General features: G+C 39.3%; 2 protein-coding genes across 2 annotated transcripts; both read right to left on the bottom strand.

Moving 5' to 3' along the window:
• Window positions 1–877: 877 nt before the first annotated feature.
• dusp22a (dual specificity phosphatase 22a) lies at window positions 878–16,146 on the bottom strand. The gene is made up of 7 exons (XM_012819256.3): window positions 15,794–16,146; window positions 14,379–14,412; window positions 13,753–13,835; window positions 13,146–13,195; window positions 9,603–9,677; window positions 9,154–9,325; window positions 878–1,776 (listed from the first exon to the last, which is right to left on the bottom strand). The coding sequence occupies exons 1-7, from the start codon at window positions 15,812–15,814 to the stop codon at window positions 1,582–1,584; spliced, it is 630 nt and encodes a 209-aa protein (XP_012674710.1). The 5' UTR covers window positions 15,815–16,146; the 3' UTR covers window positions 878–1,581.
• Window positions 16,147–18,222: 2,076 nt separating this feature from the next.
• Window positions 18,223–20,509, bottom strand: LOC105892933. The gene is made up of 5 exons (XM_012819257.3): window positions 20,410–20,509; window positions 19,455–19,531; window positions 19,177–19,341; window positions 18,951–19,082; window positions 18,223–18,519 (listed from the first exon to the last, which is right to left on the bottom strand). Exons 2-5 carry the CDS (start codon window positions 19,528–19,530, stop codon window positions 18,383–18,385), a joined length of 510 nt encoding a protein of 169 aa, XP_012674711.2. The 5' UTR covers window position 19,531; window positions 20,410–20,509; the 3' UTR covers window positions 18,223–18,382.
• Window positions 20,510–20,737: the final 228 nt, after the last annotated feature.

The following is a 20,737-nucleotide window of genomic DNA, read 5'->3' as shown; positions in this document are numbered from 1 at the left end:
ACTCCTCCAGGTGACATAACCCATTGATCGGCTACTTCCTTCCTTATTATATGCCTTGTTAAAATCCAGAGTATAAATTCCTTTACAAAATAGGACAGGACCAAGCTCATTCAGGCTATGGATTGACTACTACTTAAAAAAAAAAAAAAAGACTTCCCATTAACCCTCGTAGTTTTTTCTAAGAAAACCTACTGGAATTAAATCAACTAGACACCCTAAGCTGGTGTTCACAGGGGAAACCTGTTCATGGAGGCAGCATTCTGATGAAAAGGGAAATAAACAGAAATGATATCTGAAAAATCAATCCCAATGTAACGTTACACAACAATGTCAATCCCTTCATTTTAAGAATAGACACTGAGTAGTACACAGGGTGAAATACTGAATACGCAGGGTGAAGTAAATTCATGGTTCACATTCATGTGATACTTGTAAAACATCTACAATAGTACCAACTATATCTTTAAAACCACAAAGGATAAAACAGGCATTAATCCATGAACAGGGAGAGTTAGCCTGTCTGAGCCGTGCAACTCTGTAGCCACCTGTGGCGAACATCATTTAGAAACCATGAAAAGAGGATGCTGGGAAAACAGGATCTCATGTCGAAGGGTTGGAAAGGGATCTGAGTAGGTTTTGTGGTTTTCCCGTACCTCTGTGGTGTAGGTGCACCTTCAGTGCAATGTAAGCAGAGGAGGCATCTGTGCTGAGCAAACACCTGCTTCTGTTGTGATGCCGCCATGGTGATCACAAGAGATCCTGTGATTCCAGCTGATCCCTTAACTACAAAATCCGTCGTCAACATCCGATTTTGCACTTGAATATGAAGGCATTTAGTGTAGCGTGTATTGTATTGTGACGAGATGTAAGTGACAAACAACTAAAAATCCTCGAACTCTCAGTTCTGTTTTTTAATGAAAGTGTGTTAAATGAAGTCTGAACACTGAGTACAAATTATATTATTTTATTTACCAGTAAATATATATATATATATTTAAATTACATTGTATAAATTGTAATTGAAAAAAAAAAATCTGATACATGTATATCATACAGCTGAATAAGTACCATACAATTTTTTTTAAATTATACCTTAAAAAAAACGTTGGGTACTGATAAATGTAGTGGCAGTTGCGTAGCATGTGGGAGTCTCTTTGCCCCAGTATGTATGCTCTCTTCAACGGTCTTCATCTGTAACAACACCATCTGTCTGTCCACTGATACTTCAGTCATGTAGCTGTGATCTATTTCATTACTTCATAGTCCTAGATCATTGAAGTCCTGATTTTAGCAGCCAAACACAAACAAATCACAATTTCCACACCCTGACATAAAGGAGGTATACAGCGTGATCGATCACTTGCTTCAAAACATGACACTTTAAGTGAGGAGCATATATATGAGATATTACATTCCTGTAGTTTTGGTTTCTACGGTGTGTGTGGGTGTCTTCAGTCTGATTCCAGGACGGGCTGATGATCTCAGGGTGACTGTGTTCAGATGCTCAGTTCAAGCTAACTGGGGGGAGATTCTCTGTTGAACTTAAAAGCCGGCTCAACCCTGGGCTGCAGCTCCACCCCCTCAGCTGCTGCTGCCTGAGCCGTAGGCGTTGTAGGGTAGTGGGTAGACTCCTGAGGCCTGGTCCATCCAAGACGGGTCTCCTCTGCGCTCGCTCTCCTTTTGTTGCTGCTCAGCATACTGGCTGAGCAGGGCCTCCACCTGCTCCTGATCTTTGAAGGGACTGGGCTGGTAGCTTGCCCGCAACCAGGTGCGGTACTGAGGAGAACAACAATAGAAAAGTGTGTGAATTCCAAAATTATGGAAGCCAAATGAACACAAAAATCAATACAAATATCAAGTTTTGTCTTATCTACAGAGCTGTCTCAATGCCTTGCAAGGTTCAGGATGATTTTAAAGAGTAGATGGCGCGTTAAACCATTTTCAACCCATACAGTGTTGATTTTCATAAAAATATGAATACAAGCATTGATGTCTTTCATCACAGTACAGTCATATCATTTAGTTTACAGCACAAAAAACACATTTAAGTGTGCAGTACCTCTTTAATCGATAGAAATAGGATCCCTGATGTTCCCACTGGTATGGAAACCTATTAACTGTTCTAAAAATATCTTCAACTCACACTGATTGCTAAAACCTGCTTCTTCTCTCAAATACAAATCTAATCTAAACCCCCACTACTGTGCCCAGAGATGGCTCAACAGCACCAGTGGTGGACAGGGGTATACGATGGAAAAATGTCTTCATAGAGGTTAAGCTGGGCTGGGTTATTGTTGTGAAAACCCAACAATTCTCCAAGTAGGACTCATTTCCAAGTATTTACATCATGGAAGAGTGTGTAGGTTAGGTTGTATTTGTTTCAGTAGTTTGCCTATCGGAATGCTTGATTTAGAACGCATGCTTGGCTGGTTAGTTGGTTGTGGTCTTAAGATGCCTACAGCGGAGATTGAATGTGTGATGTCCACTGAATGTATGAGTATGTGTCAATTATTTTAGCACTGTAGGAAACTAAAGAGCCAAAACAAACACATATGATCATCTAAACGACACAAAAACAAAACAACATCAAAAACCTTCTTCCCGTCTCCTTCTTTAATGATGTGTAAAGATATGCCGTAGGTGGAGGAAACCCCCTGGCCTGAAGCCAAGTGGCTCAACGCTTTTCCTCAAAACATTCCTTCACAGCACCCCGCAGCCCCTTTTAAACTATTCCCGTTTGGCTCATCAGGACTTCCGTGTACTTAACCATATTTGTACAATAGACATTATGCAATATACCTCACAACATTAAATACTTCTTATGTACTTCTTGAAGAATTATGTTGAACTAATATACACACTAAAGAGAAACTTATTTTTTGGAAAAGTTTTAATTTCATTTTTGTATTTTGTAATATTAGAAAAACTATGTCTGACTCAATTATGGCACAACACTTTAGCAATGACATGGTTAGGCGTTCTCATTCCAAGCACATATTGAAAGAATGTTTTAAAATCTTTCAGCTATGGGGATTACATAAATATTACGTAGTTAATGCTTAAGATGTATAAAACCTATGACATTTTAAACAACAGACTGGGATACAGATTGGGATCACTTGAAATGGATTGGAAACATCACTCTCCCATAAAGTAATCTGAAAAATAATTTCTGATTTCTCAAATCAGATTTCTACTCACTGAAACTACATTGTTTCGGTGAATTGAAGTGAAAGTGATAGTTGTGACAGGCACCATAATTAACACTGGTGAAACTGACAGTTGGCACCATCATTCAGACTGGTTTTATCCAAAGCGACTTACAAAAGCATACTGCAGTGCTTGCGGGAATCGAACCCAGGCCAACCATTTCAAGTCATGACGCTAACCACTGTACCACCAAGAGCCACATTACAACTGTGTGAGTGAGCTTCCCCCACCTACTGCATATCATTACACACACATTTAATAACTTGGTATTATGGTCAGTGTTCAATAATGTGACAAAAATTGTTTCTGGAAAATAATATTTAACCGTGTTTTTGCTTAACGTCCTAAGCGTTATTACAGTATAATCCGTGTTTCTCTAATCTGTTAAGGAAATATATTTCTCAAAGAAAAGGAGTCTGATAAAAAAAACACTATGTCACACTTCAATACCACCAGTATCATAGCATACACAGCATACAAGATCCATACATTTCCTTAAACCTGTAAGGCATTCACTCATTTGTTAGAAACCAATGTATTAGTTGAATGAATGGCCTCATCAATCAGAATGTGTGCTAAGTAAGCACTCAACTGAAGTTATAACCTCATTTGTCAGTGCAGCAAGGCCAGTCAGTGACACACGTGTTTTAGTGGGTGTTTCCTGATACATTCTTTTAGTCGGCTCAGCTTTGAGGCTCAACGTTCAGAAGCTGAAATAATCACTCACAGTACAGTGGGAATATTTCCTTTATCAGAGAAAGAGATCTATGTTTGGGAGGCTGTCTGCACGACAATGACACCATACCCCTCTGCGTTGGTGTGAGCATGTCACGACAGGCCAACAACAGCTGCTGCTGCTGGGAATCTAAGTGCTAGAGCTTCCGTTTACCTTTACAAAAATAAATGTCAATGGTTTGAGGTTTTCGTAGTAACTTTCATTGTTGTGCTCTTGTTATGAACAGCTACGTATCTATGTACTGATTTAATTTCACTGTTCCCAGATGCATGTTTAATTACTTTATTCACTGTGATCTAGTTAGGCCCCAGGCAAAACAGTTTAACTGTCACCCAAAATTCATGTGAGCACATTTGTATTTAATAGTATTGTTTTCGATCAAAATAAGGACTGCACAACTTAGGGTAATATTTAGAAAGTTACAAAAAATTACAATACTCTACTCAAAATACTACTGTTTTACAATGTGTACAAATTATGTTTGTGAAACAAGATTAAATAAAGATTTTTTTTTTTCATTTTTCCAAAGATTCCACAGAATGTAGTACATAATCTGATGTGCCAACATCATGAATTAATAATGCTGTATCATATCATTTGACAGCAGCATCTGTAAAAAAAAAACTTTCATCATCACTTTTGTCTCAAACAAACAAGGCTGACTGCTGTCAGTTTTTTTATTGCACAAATGACTCACTGCAACACACACGTGTTATATATATATGTAGGCGACACAGGACACACAAACACACACGCAGGCCTGAGGTCGCTGTGAATTCAACTTCTGCCTTTAACCCATCCCGGATCATCCCTCCTCCAGGATCCTCCAGGAGCAGTGGGCAGCTTCTCAGTGCCCGGGGACCAATTGAACCGTCCGTCTCGGTCAGGGACGGACAGGAGTGTTCTGTTCTTTTTTGCATGTTTTTCTGTTGGGGTTCTTAGTGGAGGAAACCCCTTGTGAACATGGGGAGAACATGCAAACTCCACACAGAAAGGCCCGGGAGATAGCCCACCTGAGCACTGAAGGTCTGGGGAGGACCTGCCCCCCAGAGCCAACAGCGCCCCATGTGGGAATTGAACACATGACCTTCTTGCTGTGAGGCGGAAGTGCAAACACTTGAGCCACCGTGCCACAACTGAACAACTGACAACTCGATGAAAATGAAAACAGTGGTATTTAATATTTTGCACAGATCTGTAATGTTGCAACCCCTATAACAGTAAGCACACGTGATGATCCATCTAAGACTATTGCAATTTCAGCACTTCCCCTGAGTTCCCCCTCATGTGCTCAAATTCACACGCTGCTCCGACACAGCCAATAAATTCAGCAATCATTGAAACAAAACTTCCCTTTACATTCGGGACCCTATGATAAAATGTGTTGGACATTAAGATTTTTAAATTCAAATGGGAAACTTAAAATGCATCTCTTTCAAAGTTGACAATTGAAAGATATTTGTCTTTGTCTCCCTATGTTGATTGCCTATGTTGACGCCGGACTTCACACTAATACTAAAATGGGCCTTTCTGTTCAATCTACAGAATACGTTGAAGGAATTCAAACATCATTCTGGGCTTTCATTCGTCACATTCTCCTAAGTATTCTTAAAAATCACATTGCTATCATCAGTCCTGCTACACCCAGCCACTTGTTGTACAAGTCAATGCAGTGTAACTGCAAAGTAAAGATTTTCTAAAGGGTTAAAAATAACCTCTGTCAACAGGAAAGAGTTTTTCTCACTCTCAGGTACGGGGTGTGAAGTACGAGCAGCACAATTCACACCAATAAAGTACATAAAGCACACTGCAACGAACAAAGTGCAGACACAACTGAAAGATGGACTCAGATTCAGTTTCACTTTGAGTATACCAAAACTGTTTGCAGAATGATCTGGAATGGTTTATTCAAAATAACTATGAAGCTGGAAAATGTTCAATGAAGCCTGAATCCTGCTGAGGTAGTGAGGATTCTGAGGAACTTTGAAAGCACATAGAGCTATCACAGGACTGAGTAGAAAATATGACTGCTGCCAAGGCCTTCATTTTTTTTGTCTGCTGGGTAAGTCCATGTCATTTGAACTTTGGGCATCGACCACACCATTTCAGAATTGAATGATAACCTTTTGCTTTGACAAATAGATACCGAGATAACATATCCCAAAATTGTATAGTGTCAAAAAGTCTGCAGCTCATAAAATTAATTCTGGAAGGAACACATACTTTTGAAAAAGTAAGTATGTCATCGGCTACCAGGTGAAATGGCCCTTGTCACAAAGTGCATTAAAAGCATTTTAGGTTTGACACTGTACCAACATTAATGCTTTAATCATTCCAGATGCTATTTATTCTTAAATCCACATTATTATTAACAGCTACAAAATCATTTTGGCGGTCCACTGACTTGTTTTGACAGAGAATGGCACCACAGCACCACAGCACACCTGGTGCGTTTGGTATTGCACAATGTAACTTTAGGGTACAGGGCGCGAGACCTCTCACGAGAACTATGTAATGCTTTATGGCAGGGGTTCTCAAACTTTTTGGGGCCAGGGACCCCTCAAAGGGTAGAACATTTTCCGAGGACCCCCTCATAATCACATCCCAAATTAAACCATATAGGCTTATAGCTATTTGTAATGTTTTATGCTTTTGGACTCTTTTACTCTAAAATCATATAGTACTAATATTACAAGAGTTTTAGATAATCATTGTATTACATTCGGCATTACTTGACAGTATGTAGGAAGGATTTGTAAATTATTTTTTGGAAAATGTGCTGAGAAGCTAAATAATGTTTACCTTACATAAAAAACAAATATTGATGGAATACATTTTTTTTTATCAAAGCAGATTGTAGGGTTTTCCAATACAACTCAGATTGTAGGGTTTTCCAACGGAGATGATTCTGAAGATTTATTTTTAACAAAGACATTAACAAACATGAAATATCCCCCTAATGTTATCCAAAACTGGTATCCCAGACTGACACTCCGTGTGTGTGTGTGTGTGTGTGTGTGTGTGTGTGTGTGTGTGTCATCAATGAGAAGGGTGTTCCTGTCTCTCAGCACATAGTTTGTCCAGTGCAGTTTATTTACCCGGTCTTGTTGTCACTGAACGATGGCAACCTTTGGAAACCAGAAATCTGCAGTTGTTTTATGGCTGATGTGATGAGCACTTGTCTGTATTAGCGTTGTCACGAACACTTAACAAATGGCATTTATAGTATTATCCTCCAGCAAGATACTAATGGAAACAACATGGTGACATCACTGCATTGATTATACACGTATAGCGTTTTCTTTCTAGAGGTTAATTTTGACAATGAACTGGGCTACGTTCTTGCAGCCAAATTGAAAGCTAGATCAACGTCTTAAACGAGAATAGCTACATGCAATAGGGCTAACCTATCTTTAAAAAAGGGCCTTCTGCAACAATAAACACGACCTGTACTGATGGAAGATTAAATGCATCACTTGCAGATTATGGCAGTTAACATTACTAGCGTGAAAAGTGCGGTTTAGTTACGTTAACCACACTGCATTATGATCAGTGTACTACGCATAGTCAAAATTATGTGATGGGGAAAATCGCTTGTCGCTAAACTAGGCTAAGGCTACTCGTGTATATGGGTGACCTTGTGGGTGTTCATGTTTTTGTCTGAGAGGTCCTTAGCCATATTTTACGTGTTACCTCCCTTTGCCTGAGTGGCTTTGAAGCATGTTTTACAGACGGGTCTCTGTGTGTCGATGGGCTTTCCTTCACTGTCTGCTTCGTATCCGAAGTAATTCCAGATCTCACTTATTTTTTTAAAACAAGCCGAGGACGGTCGGCCAGAGCTCCTGCACATGAGGCCATGTCTCCCCTGAGATGAGTGAAGGCTGTCTGTTGCATGGGTGAGAGTTGGGCAGCCCCGCCCTTGCAGTCAATGCGTGCAGGCAGCCTGACAGGGAGCGGAACAGTGAGTGCGCTCTGATTGCGTGCTATTTTAATGAAGTAACTATACTTATACCTTTCAAAACTTGTCTAGTATCGGTACAGCGTGTAACATTAGTCTACATGTTTTGTATACTGTATTGCAATAAAAAAAAATAAAAAAAATAAAAATAAATTTAAAAAAAACCTTTGGAAGCCAGACTTTTTCGCGGACCCCCAGGCAAGGCGTCGCGGACCCCAGTTTGAGAACCGCTGCTTTATGGCACCACCTCACACAACACCAACTAGACCCATCTGCTAGTTATTAGAAAAAGCTAGCGCAGTATTCTCTGTATGGACATCATGGCAGAAACCGAGGAGAAACCGAGGAAGACGTTGTCAGAGGAAGTAAAAAAAGTAGAGAGTAACCAAGCAAAAAAACAAAAAAGAGTCAGTCTTGGACTGGCTTTTATTCATTGGTGAGAGCTAAAAGTTACAAAAAGATGCAAGTCAGATGCAGAGCTGGTGTTCTTTCTGTTAGACTAGTCAGTAATAACGTATTAGCTCTTGCTATGTCTTGTGTTGCACTTGCTTGATGTTTGGTTGTGTTAGGAAAGTTGTCGACTCACTAGTTTTTAATCATAAACATCCCTGCCAATGTTATTTATGAAAGAGTGCGACCTAGGCCGTAACCTTATCGGCGTCATCCCTGTCTCAAGGAGATTTGTAGTTTTTCCAGACGCCCAAAGTCAACTACCTCAGTCCTGTCTCAGGCTAGCATCCAAATAAATTCATCTCACTTCAAAAAGTTTGATCAGTCTTTGTCAATCTCACGCCAATAAGCCTCGGAACTTGCAACCTTGTTAACCTAATTCAGCTAACTGTCCAACGTATATGTCGTCAACAACTTTTTATTAGAAAAAAGTACACATACTCCACATTCAAACGCTTAGAATGAAAACGGCTGAAAACGCAAGCAGGATTTCAGCAAAGTTTAAATTTGTCATTTTTTTTTTGTCTGTCTGTCCATTAGGGGGTCTCGAAGCCCTAAAACATAGGTTTAGGAGTATTGAAACAAAAAAATTAGGATCTCATCTCAGAGTGTATTTGTCGAGGGGAAACATTATCAGCCAAATCTGAGATATTGAGTTTGAAAGATTTTCTAAATTTGGTTGAAATGACATTGAATGTCCCTAAAGTCAGGTAAGGACTTGCACATGGAAGCAAGTATCCTTAACCTGACTGTATGCCAAACTGTAAACAAATGTTGCCATTTGGGTTGTTTGGTGTACCTCAGAGACTTGTTTCATCTGGAACTCCTGAAGCTGCTGCTGGAATCCATGGTTGGGGCCAACAAAGGAACGCACAGCCTTGACTGCCGACAGGCAGTCCTCCCATCCGTAGTTAGTGACAGTCATCAGATAGGCCACAACCATGGTGGTACTTCGAGACACCCCGGCCAGACTGGGAAAGGACCACAGAACCACAGGAACAGTTTCTGATCATGGTGCTTTTAATCAGAATCTGCTCACATCACCATATACTCCAGCATATAGATAGGAAAATGATTGTGTCAGAATATGACAAATCCAAATATGTAAAACATAACTTGTATTTCTGCACCTTTCCTTTTTATATACATCTTTCAAACTGCAGAATGATGATAAAGCACATGCCAAGGTCTGGTATTACTGCTTGTTATGATACAAGTAGTTTACTGAGTAACCTTCTGGGTACTTACCAATGCACAAGGCAAGCCCCTCTGTTTAGTCGGCACTCATGAATGAAACTGATACACTCTTTGAAGTGCTGTGACCTGACAACACAAAAATCAAACAGGAATCAAAACCAGTATGTGACACACTGGTCAAATGAAAATATTTGTACTTGGTTATCCTAAATGTTGAAATAAAGATAGAAACAAACTGATAACAACTGATTACAAGTTAGGCCTACAGGGGTTGAGTGTATACTAGTTGGGCATCAAAATACCCCCCCCCAAGTAATTAAACCTGGAGTGCCCTAGTTTTAACCTTCAAAATACAGTGAGAACACATGAGCAAACACATATTTTTGTATGTAAAGGCTGAGTCCAGACTGTAGTTAACATCATGGCTGAAAAAACAAAACAAAGTGTGGGCATGATGGAGGATTCCACTGAAGTTCCATCACAGTTTCAGCTGAAACCAACACAAACCTGTAATGCTACCCAGTAATTATGTGGGCCATGTATGGGCCTTTTTTTGGAAAGTTAAGGTAAAGATCCCAAATATTGGACTGTTTATTTCGATAAATGACTGTTCTTCCTTATTTACTTGTGCTCTCTCATGTCATTGTTTCAAATTCTGGCATAAAGGGCCATATGTATATTATTTTACCTTGACTTTAACTGAGAAAACTTTCAGAAACCTGACACAAAAGAAAAACTGACAAAAAAAGACAAAAAAAATAAAATGAAAATGTATCTAATTGAAACATCATTGTGAAATGTGTGTATTGCAAAACAACAAGGACCATGGTGGAGAGAGACCATTGTTCTTCAAGGTTTAGGGGTAGATTACTCAATCATCCTCAACAGTAGACAGTTGCAAAAATAGATGGATCACCACTTTTGTTAGCAGTGGAATGCTAACTTTTTGTTTAAAAGATGTGCAATCAGCACTTTTTCATTTCTTGTCCGGCCAGAGATTTCCGGCGTTCTTGTTCAATGTGCAGAAAAGTTTCAAGCGGTCACTGCTTGTGGTTTTCTAAAAACCTTTAGTAATAGTAGGGAAAACGTAACTTTATGGAAATGCTCTGTGAAGTGACTTGGTAAGGTTGTTGAATGTCAAATGACTTTGTAGCAAATAGCTTTCCTTAAAAAAAATTATTATATGATCAACCTGTTTCCTCCTTTTGATACCATGGGTTGTTTTAAGCATTTAGGAGTTGAACAATACTGATATAACCGTGTATCTAATCATTCAATCTTTCAGATCAGTCAATCTTAATCTTAATCTTAATCTTAATAAATCCATGAAATAAACATGTCAAAAACAGACTTTGAGCAATTACTTCCTCTACAGCCTGCTACATAACCCCAATTTCACATAAACAAGGGATATTTATACATTTGAACCTTTCAAAGGTATATTTAAACTACTAGGCTTACTTCATTACCTACAACCAAAAATAGGTTTAGTTTGTATCTTTACATTGGCTTCCAGTAAGTTACATAATAGATTTCAAAATGCAGCAACTAGTTTATAAATCACTGAATGGTTTAGGCCCAGGATACATCTCTGGTTTAAAGAACATACACCAAGTTCTCAACGAGATCTAAGGGCTCTTAGATCCATGGACTCAGGTCAGCTAGTACAGCCCACAGTCTAAACACAGTGAAGCTGCATTTAGCTGCTATGCTGCATGCAACTGGAACAAACTGCCAAAAGATCTTAGATGTGCCCCAAATGTAGCAATTTTTGAATCCAGGTTAAACATTTCTCTTTTCATGTGCCTTTGATTGAGCTCTAAGACTCGCACTCTATTGTAACTGCACTATTACTTATGTTTCTAAGTAGTTCAGGAGGTAGAGTCAATCAGCAATCGTAAGGTTGCTAGTTCGATCCCGCGTCCTGCTGACCATGTGTTGGAGTATCTTTAAGTACGACACTGAACCCCCATCTGCTCCTGGTGTGCAGCTTGGCACCATGCATGGTAGCCTCCGCTGTCTGTGTGTGAATGAGTAGATGTATGAGGCATTAACCTGTAAAATGCTTTGAGTGCTCTAATGAGTAATACAGTGCTATATACCGTAAATGCAGTCCATTTAGCACTTTCATTTACCGTCTGATTTGAGATAAGGTGCAACTGCATACAGAGAAAATCAAGTGCTATTTCCACAGTCCTCAAAAACTTAAGCAACACATGCAAAAAATGAAAGTCCTTAAAACATTTTTTAAAAACTGTGAGGAAAGAGGCAAACTGTGAATTTAAGAACCTCAAACCACAATGTGCTGATATTCTTTGCACACATGGAGCCTTTCGAGGAAGCTCTGTAACCTTTCCTGGCCAGACAAGATGTGACTGCCTGGAGAGCGTGGTCACTGGCTAAGATATAACAAAGCTGATTGGCAGACCGTTATCCTGCTCCCTAAGGCCATGAAGATTGTGACACAGAGTTTAGAATAGACACTGAAGACACCAGCTCTCCCTGGTGATAGTGGTTTCCTTCCTCCCCTGCACTAGGCCAGTTGATTGCAACAGGGGGGTTTATCCTTCCAATGGCAACATCCAGCTCCTGACAAGCTAAACATCTCAATGCTCCAAAAAAGGGCTCTAAGACAACATCAACGCAAAAGTAAAGGGATGTATATCAAACCCTTAACAGCATATAGTCGTCTTATTACAACAGCGTTTATATCCTTAAAATGTAAGATTATGATTATGCAGATTTTTAGATATTCCCTATGTCTTTAGTACTCAATGACTTCACAATAGACAATGGATAAGAGAAGCCCCTCAGTCAGAAGTTCAACTCAACTCAATAACAGTAACAAATCACTCTGTAAAATCAGAACAAGCCAATATTTGAGGAAGAACCTCCATTGCCCTGCGCAACAGATAAAACAATGTCTTGGTAAAAGTACCAAACTGACTAAAATGCAGGGAAGTTTGTTGAAATACTTAAGGCAAGAAAATGTGACTAATCTCTGAAGATGATGACTCACTGAGATGTGAAATACATGCCTTTATTATATGCCTCTTCAGAATGCTGCAGAATGTTCCATTGATTTGAATGGGCCATCCCAATGTACTGAGGTCCGATATCTCTTTATAATTGCCGCTGCCACTGGCAACAGGTTTTGTGCTTCTAATTCACATCTTTCATATAATTCTGCAAATACTTCGTTCACTTTTCATAATGGAAATTCAATGTAACTTGAAGTCAGCAAGCAATACGTTGCTACACAACACCTGAAACTTTAAAGTTCTATTCATGCGCAGACCCATTTTTTCTCAGTGGAAGCCATGAAACTCTCCTCCCCTATCATCAAATTGTTGTTTATAGCTCCATATGTAAATATTAAAATGCTGCCACAGCAGCACTTTCAGTACTGCTTTCTTTACAGGGACAATACTGCGTGTTCATTAATGAATTTTCTTGTGTCATGGTTTGTGAACAAAATTAGATTAGTCAATCTAAATATATGTATTATTTGTTGTTGTTTGTGCATGCATAGGTTTTTTGTTTGACTGTGTGTGTGAATGTGTATGTCCATGTGTCTTTCTGTGTTAAACTTACAGGTTCTGGCTGGAGGCGTCAGCTGCATGAATACAAAGGTAGGTCATATCCTATGGATCATTAACAGGGAGAGGACGGAAAATTAAAACATATTATATATAACAATTTCATGAAAAATGGATACACATTGCCATTAGATACCTAAAATGAATGCCGTGAAATGTTGTACTTAAGTAAGCAGTTTCTGCAGCATTGCTTACATTATGGTGTTCATGGCATATCATAATGATAACAAACCAACCAATCTGTGAGACTAAAGAGAAAAACATCAACTCTGCTAAACAGTTACTTGTACTCTCCCGAAGTCTCCTGTGGAAGATGGTCAAGTTTACACTAATGACAAAGCTTTACCACCCCCAGGTGGTCAAACCCTTTTGCTACAAAATCATGGGGATATTTAATATCTGGATTAAAGATGTTCAAGATACCTCTGAAACAGTAATAATCTTTGGTCCATTAAGCCTCGAATAGCATATCTAAAAGACTTTTATTAAAGTGATTTTATTTAATTTAAGACAAAGGACGGTATAGTTTTACCATAGTGATGATACAAAAAAGTTTAAAAAAAAAGGCTTCATGTAAAAGTTATCACAAGAAAAATACTCACCTCCAGGGCTGGCTTGGCATTGTTGTAGACTGAGAGAATATGTGTAATCCCATTCTTGGAAAGGCTGTCTCTATTCTCTGAATCTGGGGAACATTTGTTTATATACAATTACAATTTCTGAATTTGTGAATAGTGGCAAGAAAAAGATTAATACAATTATTAATTTTAGTACATATATAATGTGTTTCACAAGTAAGAAAATGAAATGATTTCAAGCCTTCAGACATTCTGATATCAATTTTATAGTATATAATAGTATGCACTCCCACAGAAATATGTGTGAGTAATGTGTATAGGGCCCTTGACAGCATCCTAGGTTCCTGGCCTAAAATTCATAAGGCCATTCTTCTCATCTATTTACAGCTGACAAACTGCAACAAGATCATCTTGTGAAATAATAATCAGAGAAGCTAAAATTAGTGACATAGCAGAAGCATCTGAAATCTGAGAGAGAGCGATCATGTAGACGTGTCGCTAGAATGAGGTAGGAAAACAGAACATGCATTTGGCCTTACATGCCATGTGTAGGTTCACATCCCTTTAAGAATGCTTACACACATTCAAGCTTGAAATGTGATTCCATATCTTAAGTCTACAAAGAAGTAAGAAGCTACCAGTCCACTTACCTCTTATATTTCCAAGATAAAGACCATCAATAACCTAATGGAATAGAAGCAGATGTCAACAGACAGTATGCATTGCCATACCTTTCATTCAAACGTTTATACACCCAGTGAACCTGAAAACGAATCGCGTCATTACATGCACCAGGAGAAACGATGATGTCGTCAAAGGCCAGCAAATTCTAGTTGTTGGAAGGTGGCAAAGAATGTGAAGAGGGTGAATTTTATGAAGTTAAAATAAATAATTTAATTTACATCCATACTCTGTAAGATCATAAGGTGAAGGCATCTGCCTCTGTATCCCCCTCTGTATCCAGCCTACAATGACTTCATAGCAGGCTTCAGCTTCAGTCTGTGCAGACTGAGCATGTTAATGAAAGAGAAATTTGACCTATGTGCAGCTTCATGATGTAATATATAAAACATTAGTTTACCTCAGTGGACTAAACATAGTGCAAGGTCTTTGACTCAGCTTTCACAAATGCACAAATGTAAGTGACTTTCATATGATGTACTGGAGATGCAAACTAGTACTGGAAAATAGTGGAGTTAACTTGGACAAACTAAAAGTTACACTACGGTATGTATGCTTTCCCTAGCACTGACACTTCAATTGATGCACATGGGTATAAGGGCTACTGATGCCTCTCCCATAATAACATATTCCTGTATTTTATATTCTACCCTTAAGAAGCTTTTGAAGACCCAACTCTTCAGAGAGCACCTCCTTTCCTAACTTGCACTTCCTCTCCCTTCCTTTCCTTATCTTTCCTCTAATGCTATCTCCTCTAACTCGTACTTACATTCCTGCACTTTTTATTCCTTATGTAAAGTTGTATTTATTGTTACACTAGGTCTCTATTGCTCGTAGATGGATTGTTTTCTCCTTTGTACGTTGCTTTGGATAAAAGCGTCTGCTAAATGACTAAATGTAATGTAATGTAATTTTTTTATATATATATATATATGTGAGTGTGTGTGTGTGTGTGTGTGTGTGTGTGTGTGTGTGTGTGTGTGCGTGTTAATCTATATGATAATCTCTCTTTTGGGCATAGAATCAGTGCACACATCAGATGAACTTCCTAAGCCATAGAACAATACATTACTAGGCACATTAGGCTATGCAAAACCAGCAAACAACCTCAACATATCACAAGATGAATTAAGCCTATTGTAACACACTACATGCTAGAGACTGGATATGAATACCACCACTGGTGATGGTAAACAAATGATTCCACCACTTCCTCATATTAGTCATGGCTACGTCAACACCACAGAACAATAGATTACTTCGTAGTGCAGGCTACATTTGAACAGTTTAGCTTTATAAAAAGGTAGGCTACCTGGTGTAACCTTAAAACATTCTGGACAAATTAAACACGAAATCAGTGTAAAACCCCAACGTTATAAAATACCTTATTCATTCCGTTCCCCATGGCTTCGTAAGAGTTAATAGCAGGCTAACCTTAACCCGTTTATTTTGATATGAACAGCTGTTTCACTATTACATGCAGCTTCACATAGAAGAAAACACGTCCTACGAGAACATGGAATTCGCTTCAGACGTCAGTTTGCTCCGCATGTGTTCACGCGACACCGCTGATACAGGTAGATCGATTGGAAGACGATGCACTTAGTCACAAACTGATGACCCCCAAGAGAAAGTCCGATAAACTAGCGCCATAATGCTACCTCACTGCTATATAAGCTTCTTCCGGATAGCTGAAGTGATTACATCGTACAAGCCAGCACGGACTTCGTGACATCAGAACTGGATATGGAGATGTTTTTTCTTTTAACTCATGATGTACTGCTCTGCAAGTCCTCCTTGCGCACACACAGTAAACGACATTTGTATATTACTGAGGTTATTTTTATTTGTCATTTGTCATCTTTCTGTAGCATGATGTTGAGTAGTGTATGTAATCCTGACATGTTAATGAAACAACTGTCCTGCATAAACAGTACAAGTACTGTTTAATTTTTCAGTGATAAGACATGATGGTAACCTACAAAATATAGGTGAATGTGGTAATAGTAAAAGGCCACGACTCCAGTACATTTGCCACCCAGTAGAAATCTCACCATTGTACGTCTTTCAAAACTATTTTGGACATAGCAAATATATAAAAAAAGCAAGACCTCTAAAGAGGTAAAATGTCCAAGTCATGTTATGTAGGAGTAGCCAAAAGTACACCAAAAAACATGTACAGTGGGGCAAAAAAGTATTTAGTCAGCCACCAATTGTGCAAGTTCTCACACTTAAAAAGATGAGAGAGGCCTGTAATTTTCACCATAGGTATACCTCAACTACGAGAGACAAAATTATGGTGGAAAATAAGTATTTGGTCAATAACAAAAGTTCATCTCAATACTTTGTTATATACCCTTTGTTGGCAATGACAGAGGTCAAACGTTTTCTGTAAGTCTTCACAAGCTTTTCACACACTGTTGCTGGTATTTTGGCCCATTCCTCCATGCAGATCTCCTCTAGAGCAGTGATGTTTTGGGGCTGTCGCTGGGCAACACAGACTTTCAACTCCCTCCACAGATTTTCTATTGAGCTCTGGAGACTGGCTAGGCCACTCCAGGACCTTGAAATGCTTCTTACGAAGCCACTCCTTCGTTGCCCGGGCGGTGTGTTTGGGATCATTGTCATGCTGAAAGACCCAGCCACGTTTCATCTTCAATGCCCTTGCTGATGGAAGGAGGTTTTCACTCAAAATCTCACGATACATGGCCCCATTCATTCTTTCCTTTACACGGATCAGTCGTCCTGGTCCCCTTGCAGAAAAAACCGCCCCAAAGCATGATGTTTCCACCCCCATGCTTCACAGTAGGTATGGTGTTCTTCCAGTGTTTTTACCAAAAAGTTCTATTTTGGTTTCATCTGACCATATGCCATTCTCCCTATCCTCTTCTGGATCATCCAAATGCTCTCTAGCAAACTTCAGACGGGCCTGGACATGTACTGGCTTAAGCAGGGGGACACGCATGGCACTGCAGGATTTGAGTCCCTGGTGGCGTAGTGTGTTACTTTGGTCGCAGTTCTCTGCAGGTCATTCACTAGGTCCCCCCGTGTGGTTCTGGGATTTTTGTTCACCGTTCTTGTGATAATTTTGACCCCACGGGGTGAGATCTTGCGTGAATTGTTTTCTCATTTTCTCTCATAGTTGAGGTATACCTGAATGAAAAGTACAGGCCTCTCCTCTCATCTTTTTAAGTGGGAGAACTTGCACAATTGGTGGCTGACTAAATACTTTTTTGCCCCACTGTACATCATATTGAAAGACATCTGTTGTGGATGAGAGTGTAAACCTTCAGATCAAGGTTTGAATGTTAAGATTTTATTGAACAAGTTTATTATATGGAAATGAGTGAGTAAATTAATTGTGTGCAGGAAACATATCAACGTTTTACATTACTTCGTGGAGCTCTGCACATGATCATAACTAGTCATCTGATTTTTACATTATGATTGTAGGAAAATAGCATTATGGAGTTGTTTGTTTACAAACTTTGACTGTCTTCTGTAGAAAAAGCCCTAGGTGCTTTGAGTTTTTATTATACTTGAGTCATTCCATAGAGAGCATTTTCCCCAACCACCCCACTAATGAAATGCATAGGCCAAAAGGTGTTAAAATGCTGTGAGCAATGTTTGTATTGTGTTTGTATTGTCAATGTATTGTGCAGCTCCAAATTGAGTCCTGAAATTGAGTCCAAAACATCTTTTGCCTTCAGTGTCTCTCTTGTTCATGTCAAAAGCATAGAAGTGCAGCAGCAAAATCAGCACTGTTACCAGATGCTTTCAGGACACATACAATCACAAAACAGAAGAAAACACTGGAGTAAACACTGGAATTTTATTTTTTACAATGTACAATAACCTTAGGAGGAAGTGGTCTTCCAAAACTGAGCATTCACTGAGGTAATGTGGACAGTTGATAAATATACAGATTTGTTTGTAAGTAACTTGTGTGAGTGACTTGGTCCAGTTGATTGGTTTACTTCTTCCACTGCTGATTTTCGTAGTCCCATTTGGCAGAAAAGCCCTCGACAGGGTTGATCCTCATATCCAGCATCCTTTGCACTTCCTTCTCTTTCCATTCAGTGGCGAAGGTGGGTGGCACATCACCATACACTGCATAAAAACAAACAAGGCAGCACTTCAAAGTTATATCGAGGATCTGCATGATGATTTACAGGTTTTCCACAAATGCTTTCCCTGACCACCTTCATACATATAATCATGTACTTTTTATGCATATAGAGTAGAGCCATGTTGAAAGCAACAAAGGCAACACTCCCTGTTTCACATACACATAAGGCATGTTGACCTTCATCTGTCTGCCAAACATCTTCCTACCACAGGGAAGAAGCTTGGGGAAGGGTACATACCAGGGGTTTATATTAAGTTCCACTAAGTCACAAAATACTGAACTTCAGTTTAAATAAATGTTAACTCTTGCCGCAATTCAGTACTAAAATGTACACCTGGAGGGGTTTCACATCAGTCACATCAAGCACCATGACACTGTAGCTGAGGTCAGTTTATCAAGACTCGTGACTTACCAAACTTCCTCTGCCACAGCACAACAAATCCAGTGAAGCCCATGAAGAACAACATCCCAGCAACAACAGATTTCCATTCCCCTGTTCCCTTGTTCATCTCAGCAAAGCTCTGATTGAAGCTGATGCGGTACACTATCAAAAACAAACAAACACCACAAGGTCACAGTTGTACTATAGTATGAATATAGAATAATCAAGTAATTTAAAGAAATATCATTGTACATACATGCAATTTTCTCTTCATTGGACAATGTTGCCCAGGAGCCCTTCTCCTTCTCTTTCAGGGACATCTGCTCAGAATTTAGGTCCTGGACAAACTGGATGTCCGGAAGTGGGTTCTCCCGGCGGTCGAAATAAGCTGGGAGAGTGTAAGGCTCCACCTTGGCAACGCCTTCAAAAAGAACATTTATTTTAGATGTGAAACATCCATTGACACAGTACATAATTTAACACGATTTTGATATAACAATCGAATTAATCACAATTACATTATAAACAACTTACCATGTCCACCACGTAAGCAGACTGAGGTGGAGATGGCTCTTTTGCCAATGACACTAAGGGCTCTGGTTGCCAGCATTCTGTACATAAAATAATGTAAATTTACAACCTGTTAACATCACAAACAATTCCTTACATTAGCTTGCAAACAACCTCGAGTGAAGAGCTTTAAACGCAGAATACCCATTATATCTAGAGCTAACTAGCCAGTGAGCTGCAACTCCGGACAGATACAAACAAAGACCCAAGTAGCCTTAAATAGCTACGGTTATTATAGTGACATTCTGCGTGCCGTGGAATGGACAAGTCATTAGATAGCGTATGATAATATGGAGTTGCTGTAGGGAAGGGGAGAGTGTGACGGAGTGCCGTCACTGTTGCAAATGTACTAATGTATGGTTCAGTATTTTTTTTAAACTAAAAGCCGGGCAGTGAAAAGTCAAGTTAGCTAGCCAACAGGCTAACTTAGCTACCGGTAAGTCTACGCTTTATGGTTAGCGAGCTAGCTAACCTGCGATAGATGACACAAGGTCATTTCAGGATTTGGCCAGCAAGCTAGCTAGCGAGAAATAGCGAATGTTATATTAACATCAGACATTTTGATTGCGGATCACTAGTTGAGAAAATCTTGATTTGTCACATTGGCAATGAACTGTGTACGCGAAATTAGATGACATTAGGTTTCACCAAGTGCTATTTCATAGAGGTTAGCTAGCTTGCTATCTACCTCACATACAAAGCGGCGTTGGCTAGCGCCAATACAAGTATCGCTAAGCGTCTTCATGTAACAACAGGCGTTACTCAATGTCATTTTCTTCTCTCGATGGACTATTTAACTTACTCTTCATGATTTAAACTAATTATTCTGTATGTGTACTACTGTACGAGTTCACTTTACATATGCTACTAACCATTAGTCGCATTGTCTAAAATCTTTTTTGTAGTCTAGTTCACATACCTCTTTTTTGCTCCCGGTTGCCCACGGACTGTAAAGACGTAAAGGACGTATTAGACAATTATATTCAGCGCATGCGTAGCCCGTGTCGTAAACGTTAGTTTATGGGATGCAAAGTTGAAAGGTTAAACTGTCACATCCTCTTGAATTTCCTGTGATTTAAACATGACCTTTTTCTCATTTTAAACATTTGTCTTGCAAAATAAAAATAGGATATACTATTTACGGTTGTATTTTCATAATTGAAACTGGCGTTCGCCAGCCACCATTATGGCTCCGATATAAAATGTCATGCTGCTCTGAATGCACCAAAATGGCAGCCATCGCAAGA

Source organism: Clupea harengus, chromosome 6 (assembly GCF_900700415.2).
Source record: "Clupea harengus chromosome 6, Ch_v2.0.2, whole genome shotgun sequence".
Lineage (NCBI taxonomy): Eukaryota > Metazoa > Chordata > Actinopteri > Clupeiformes > Clupeidae > Clupea > Clupea harengus.
Note: the sequence above shows the minus strand (reverse complement) of the source record. Positions and strands in the feature narration are given on the sequence as shown.

Coding starts and splice junctions, on each gene's coding strand:
- dusp22a (XM_012819256.3), bottom strand. CDS start 15,814: ATGGGGAACGGAATGAATAAG. Junction 13,836..14,378: donor TTATCTTGGAAATATAAGAG/GTAAGTGGACTG, acceptor AATGTTCCCCAG/ATTCAGAGAATAGAGACAGC. Junction 1,777..9,153: donor AGATGAAACAAGTCTCTGAG/GTACACCAAACA, acceptor TGTTCTCCTCAG/TACCGCACCTGGTTGCGGGC.
- LOC105892933 (XM_012819257.3), bottom strand. CDS start 19,530: ATGCTGGCAACCAGAGCCCTTAGTGTCATTGGCAAAAGAGCCATCTCC. Junction 19,342..19,454: donor CTGCTTACGTGGTGGACATG/GTAAGTTGTTTA, acceptor TTCTTTTTGAAG/GCGTTGCCAAGGTGGAGCCT. Junction 18,520..18,950: donor GCTGTGGCAGAGGAAGTTTG/GTAAGTCACGAG, acceptor GTTTTTATGCAG/TGTATGGTGATGTGCCACCC.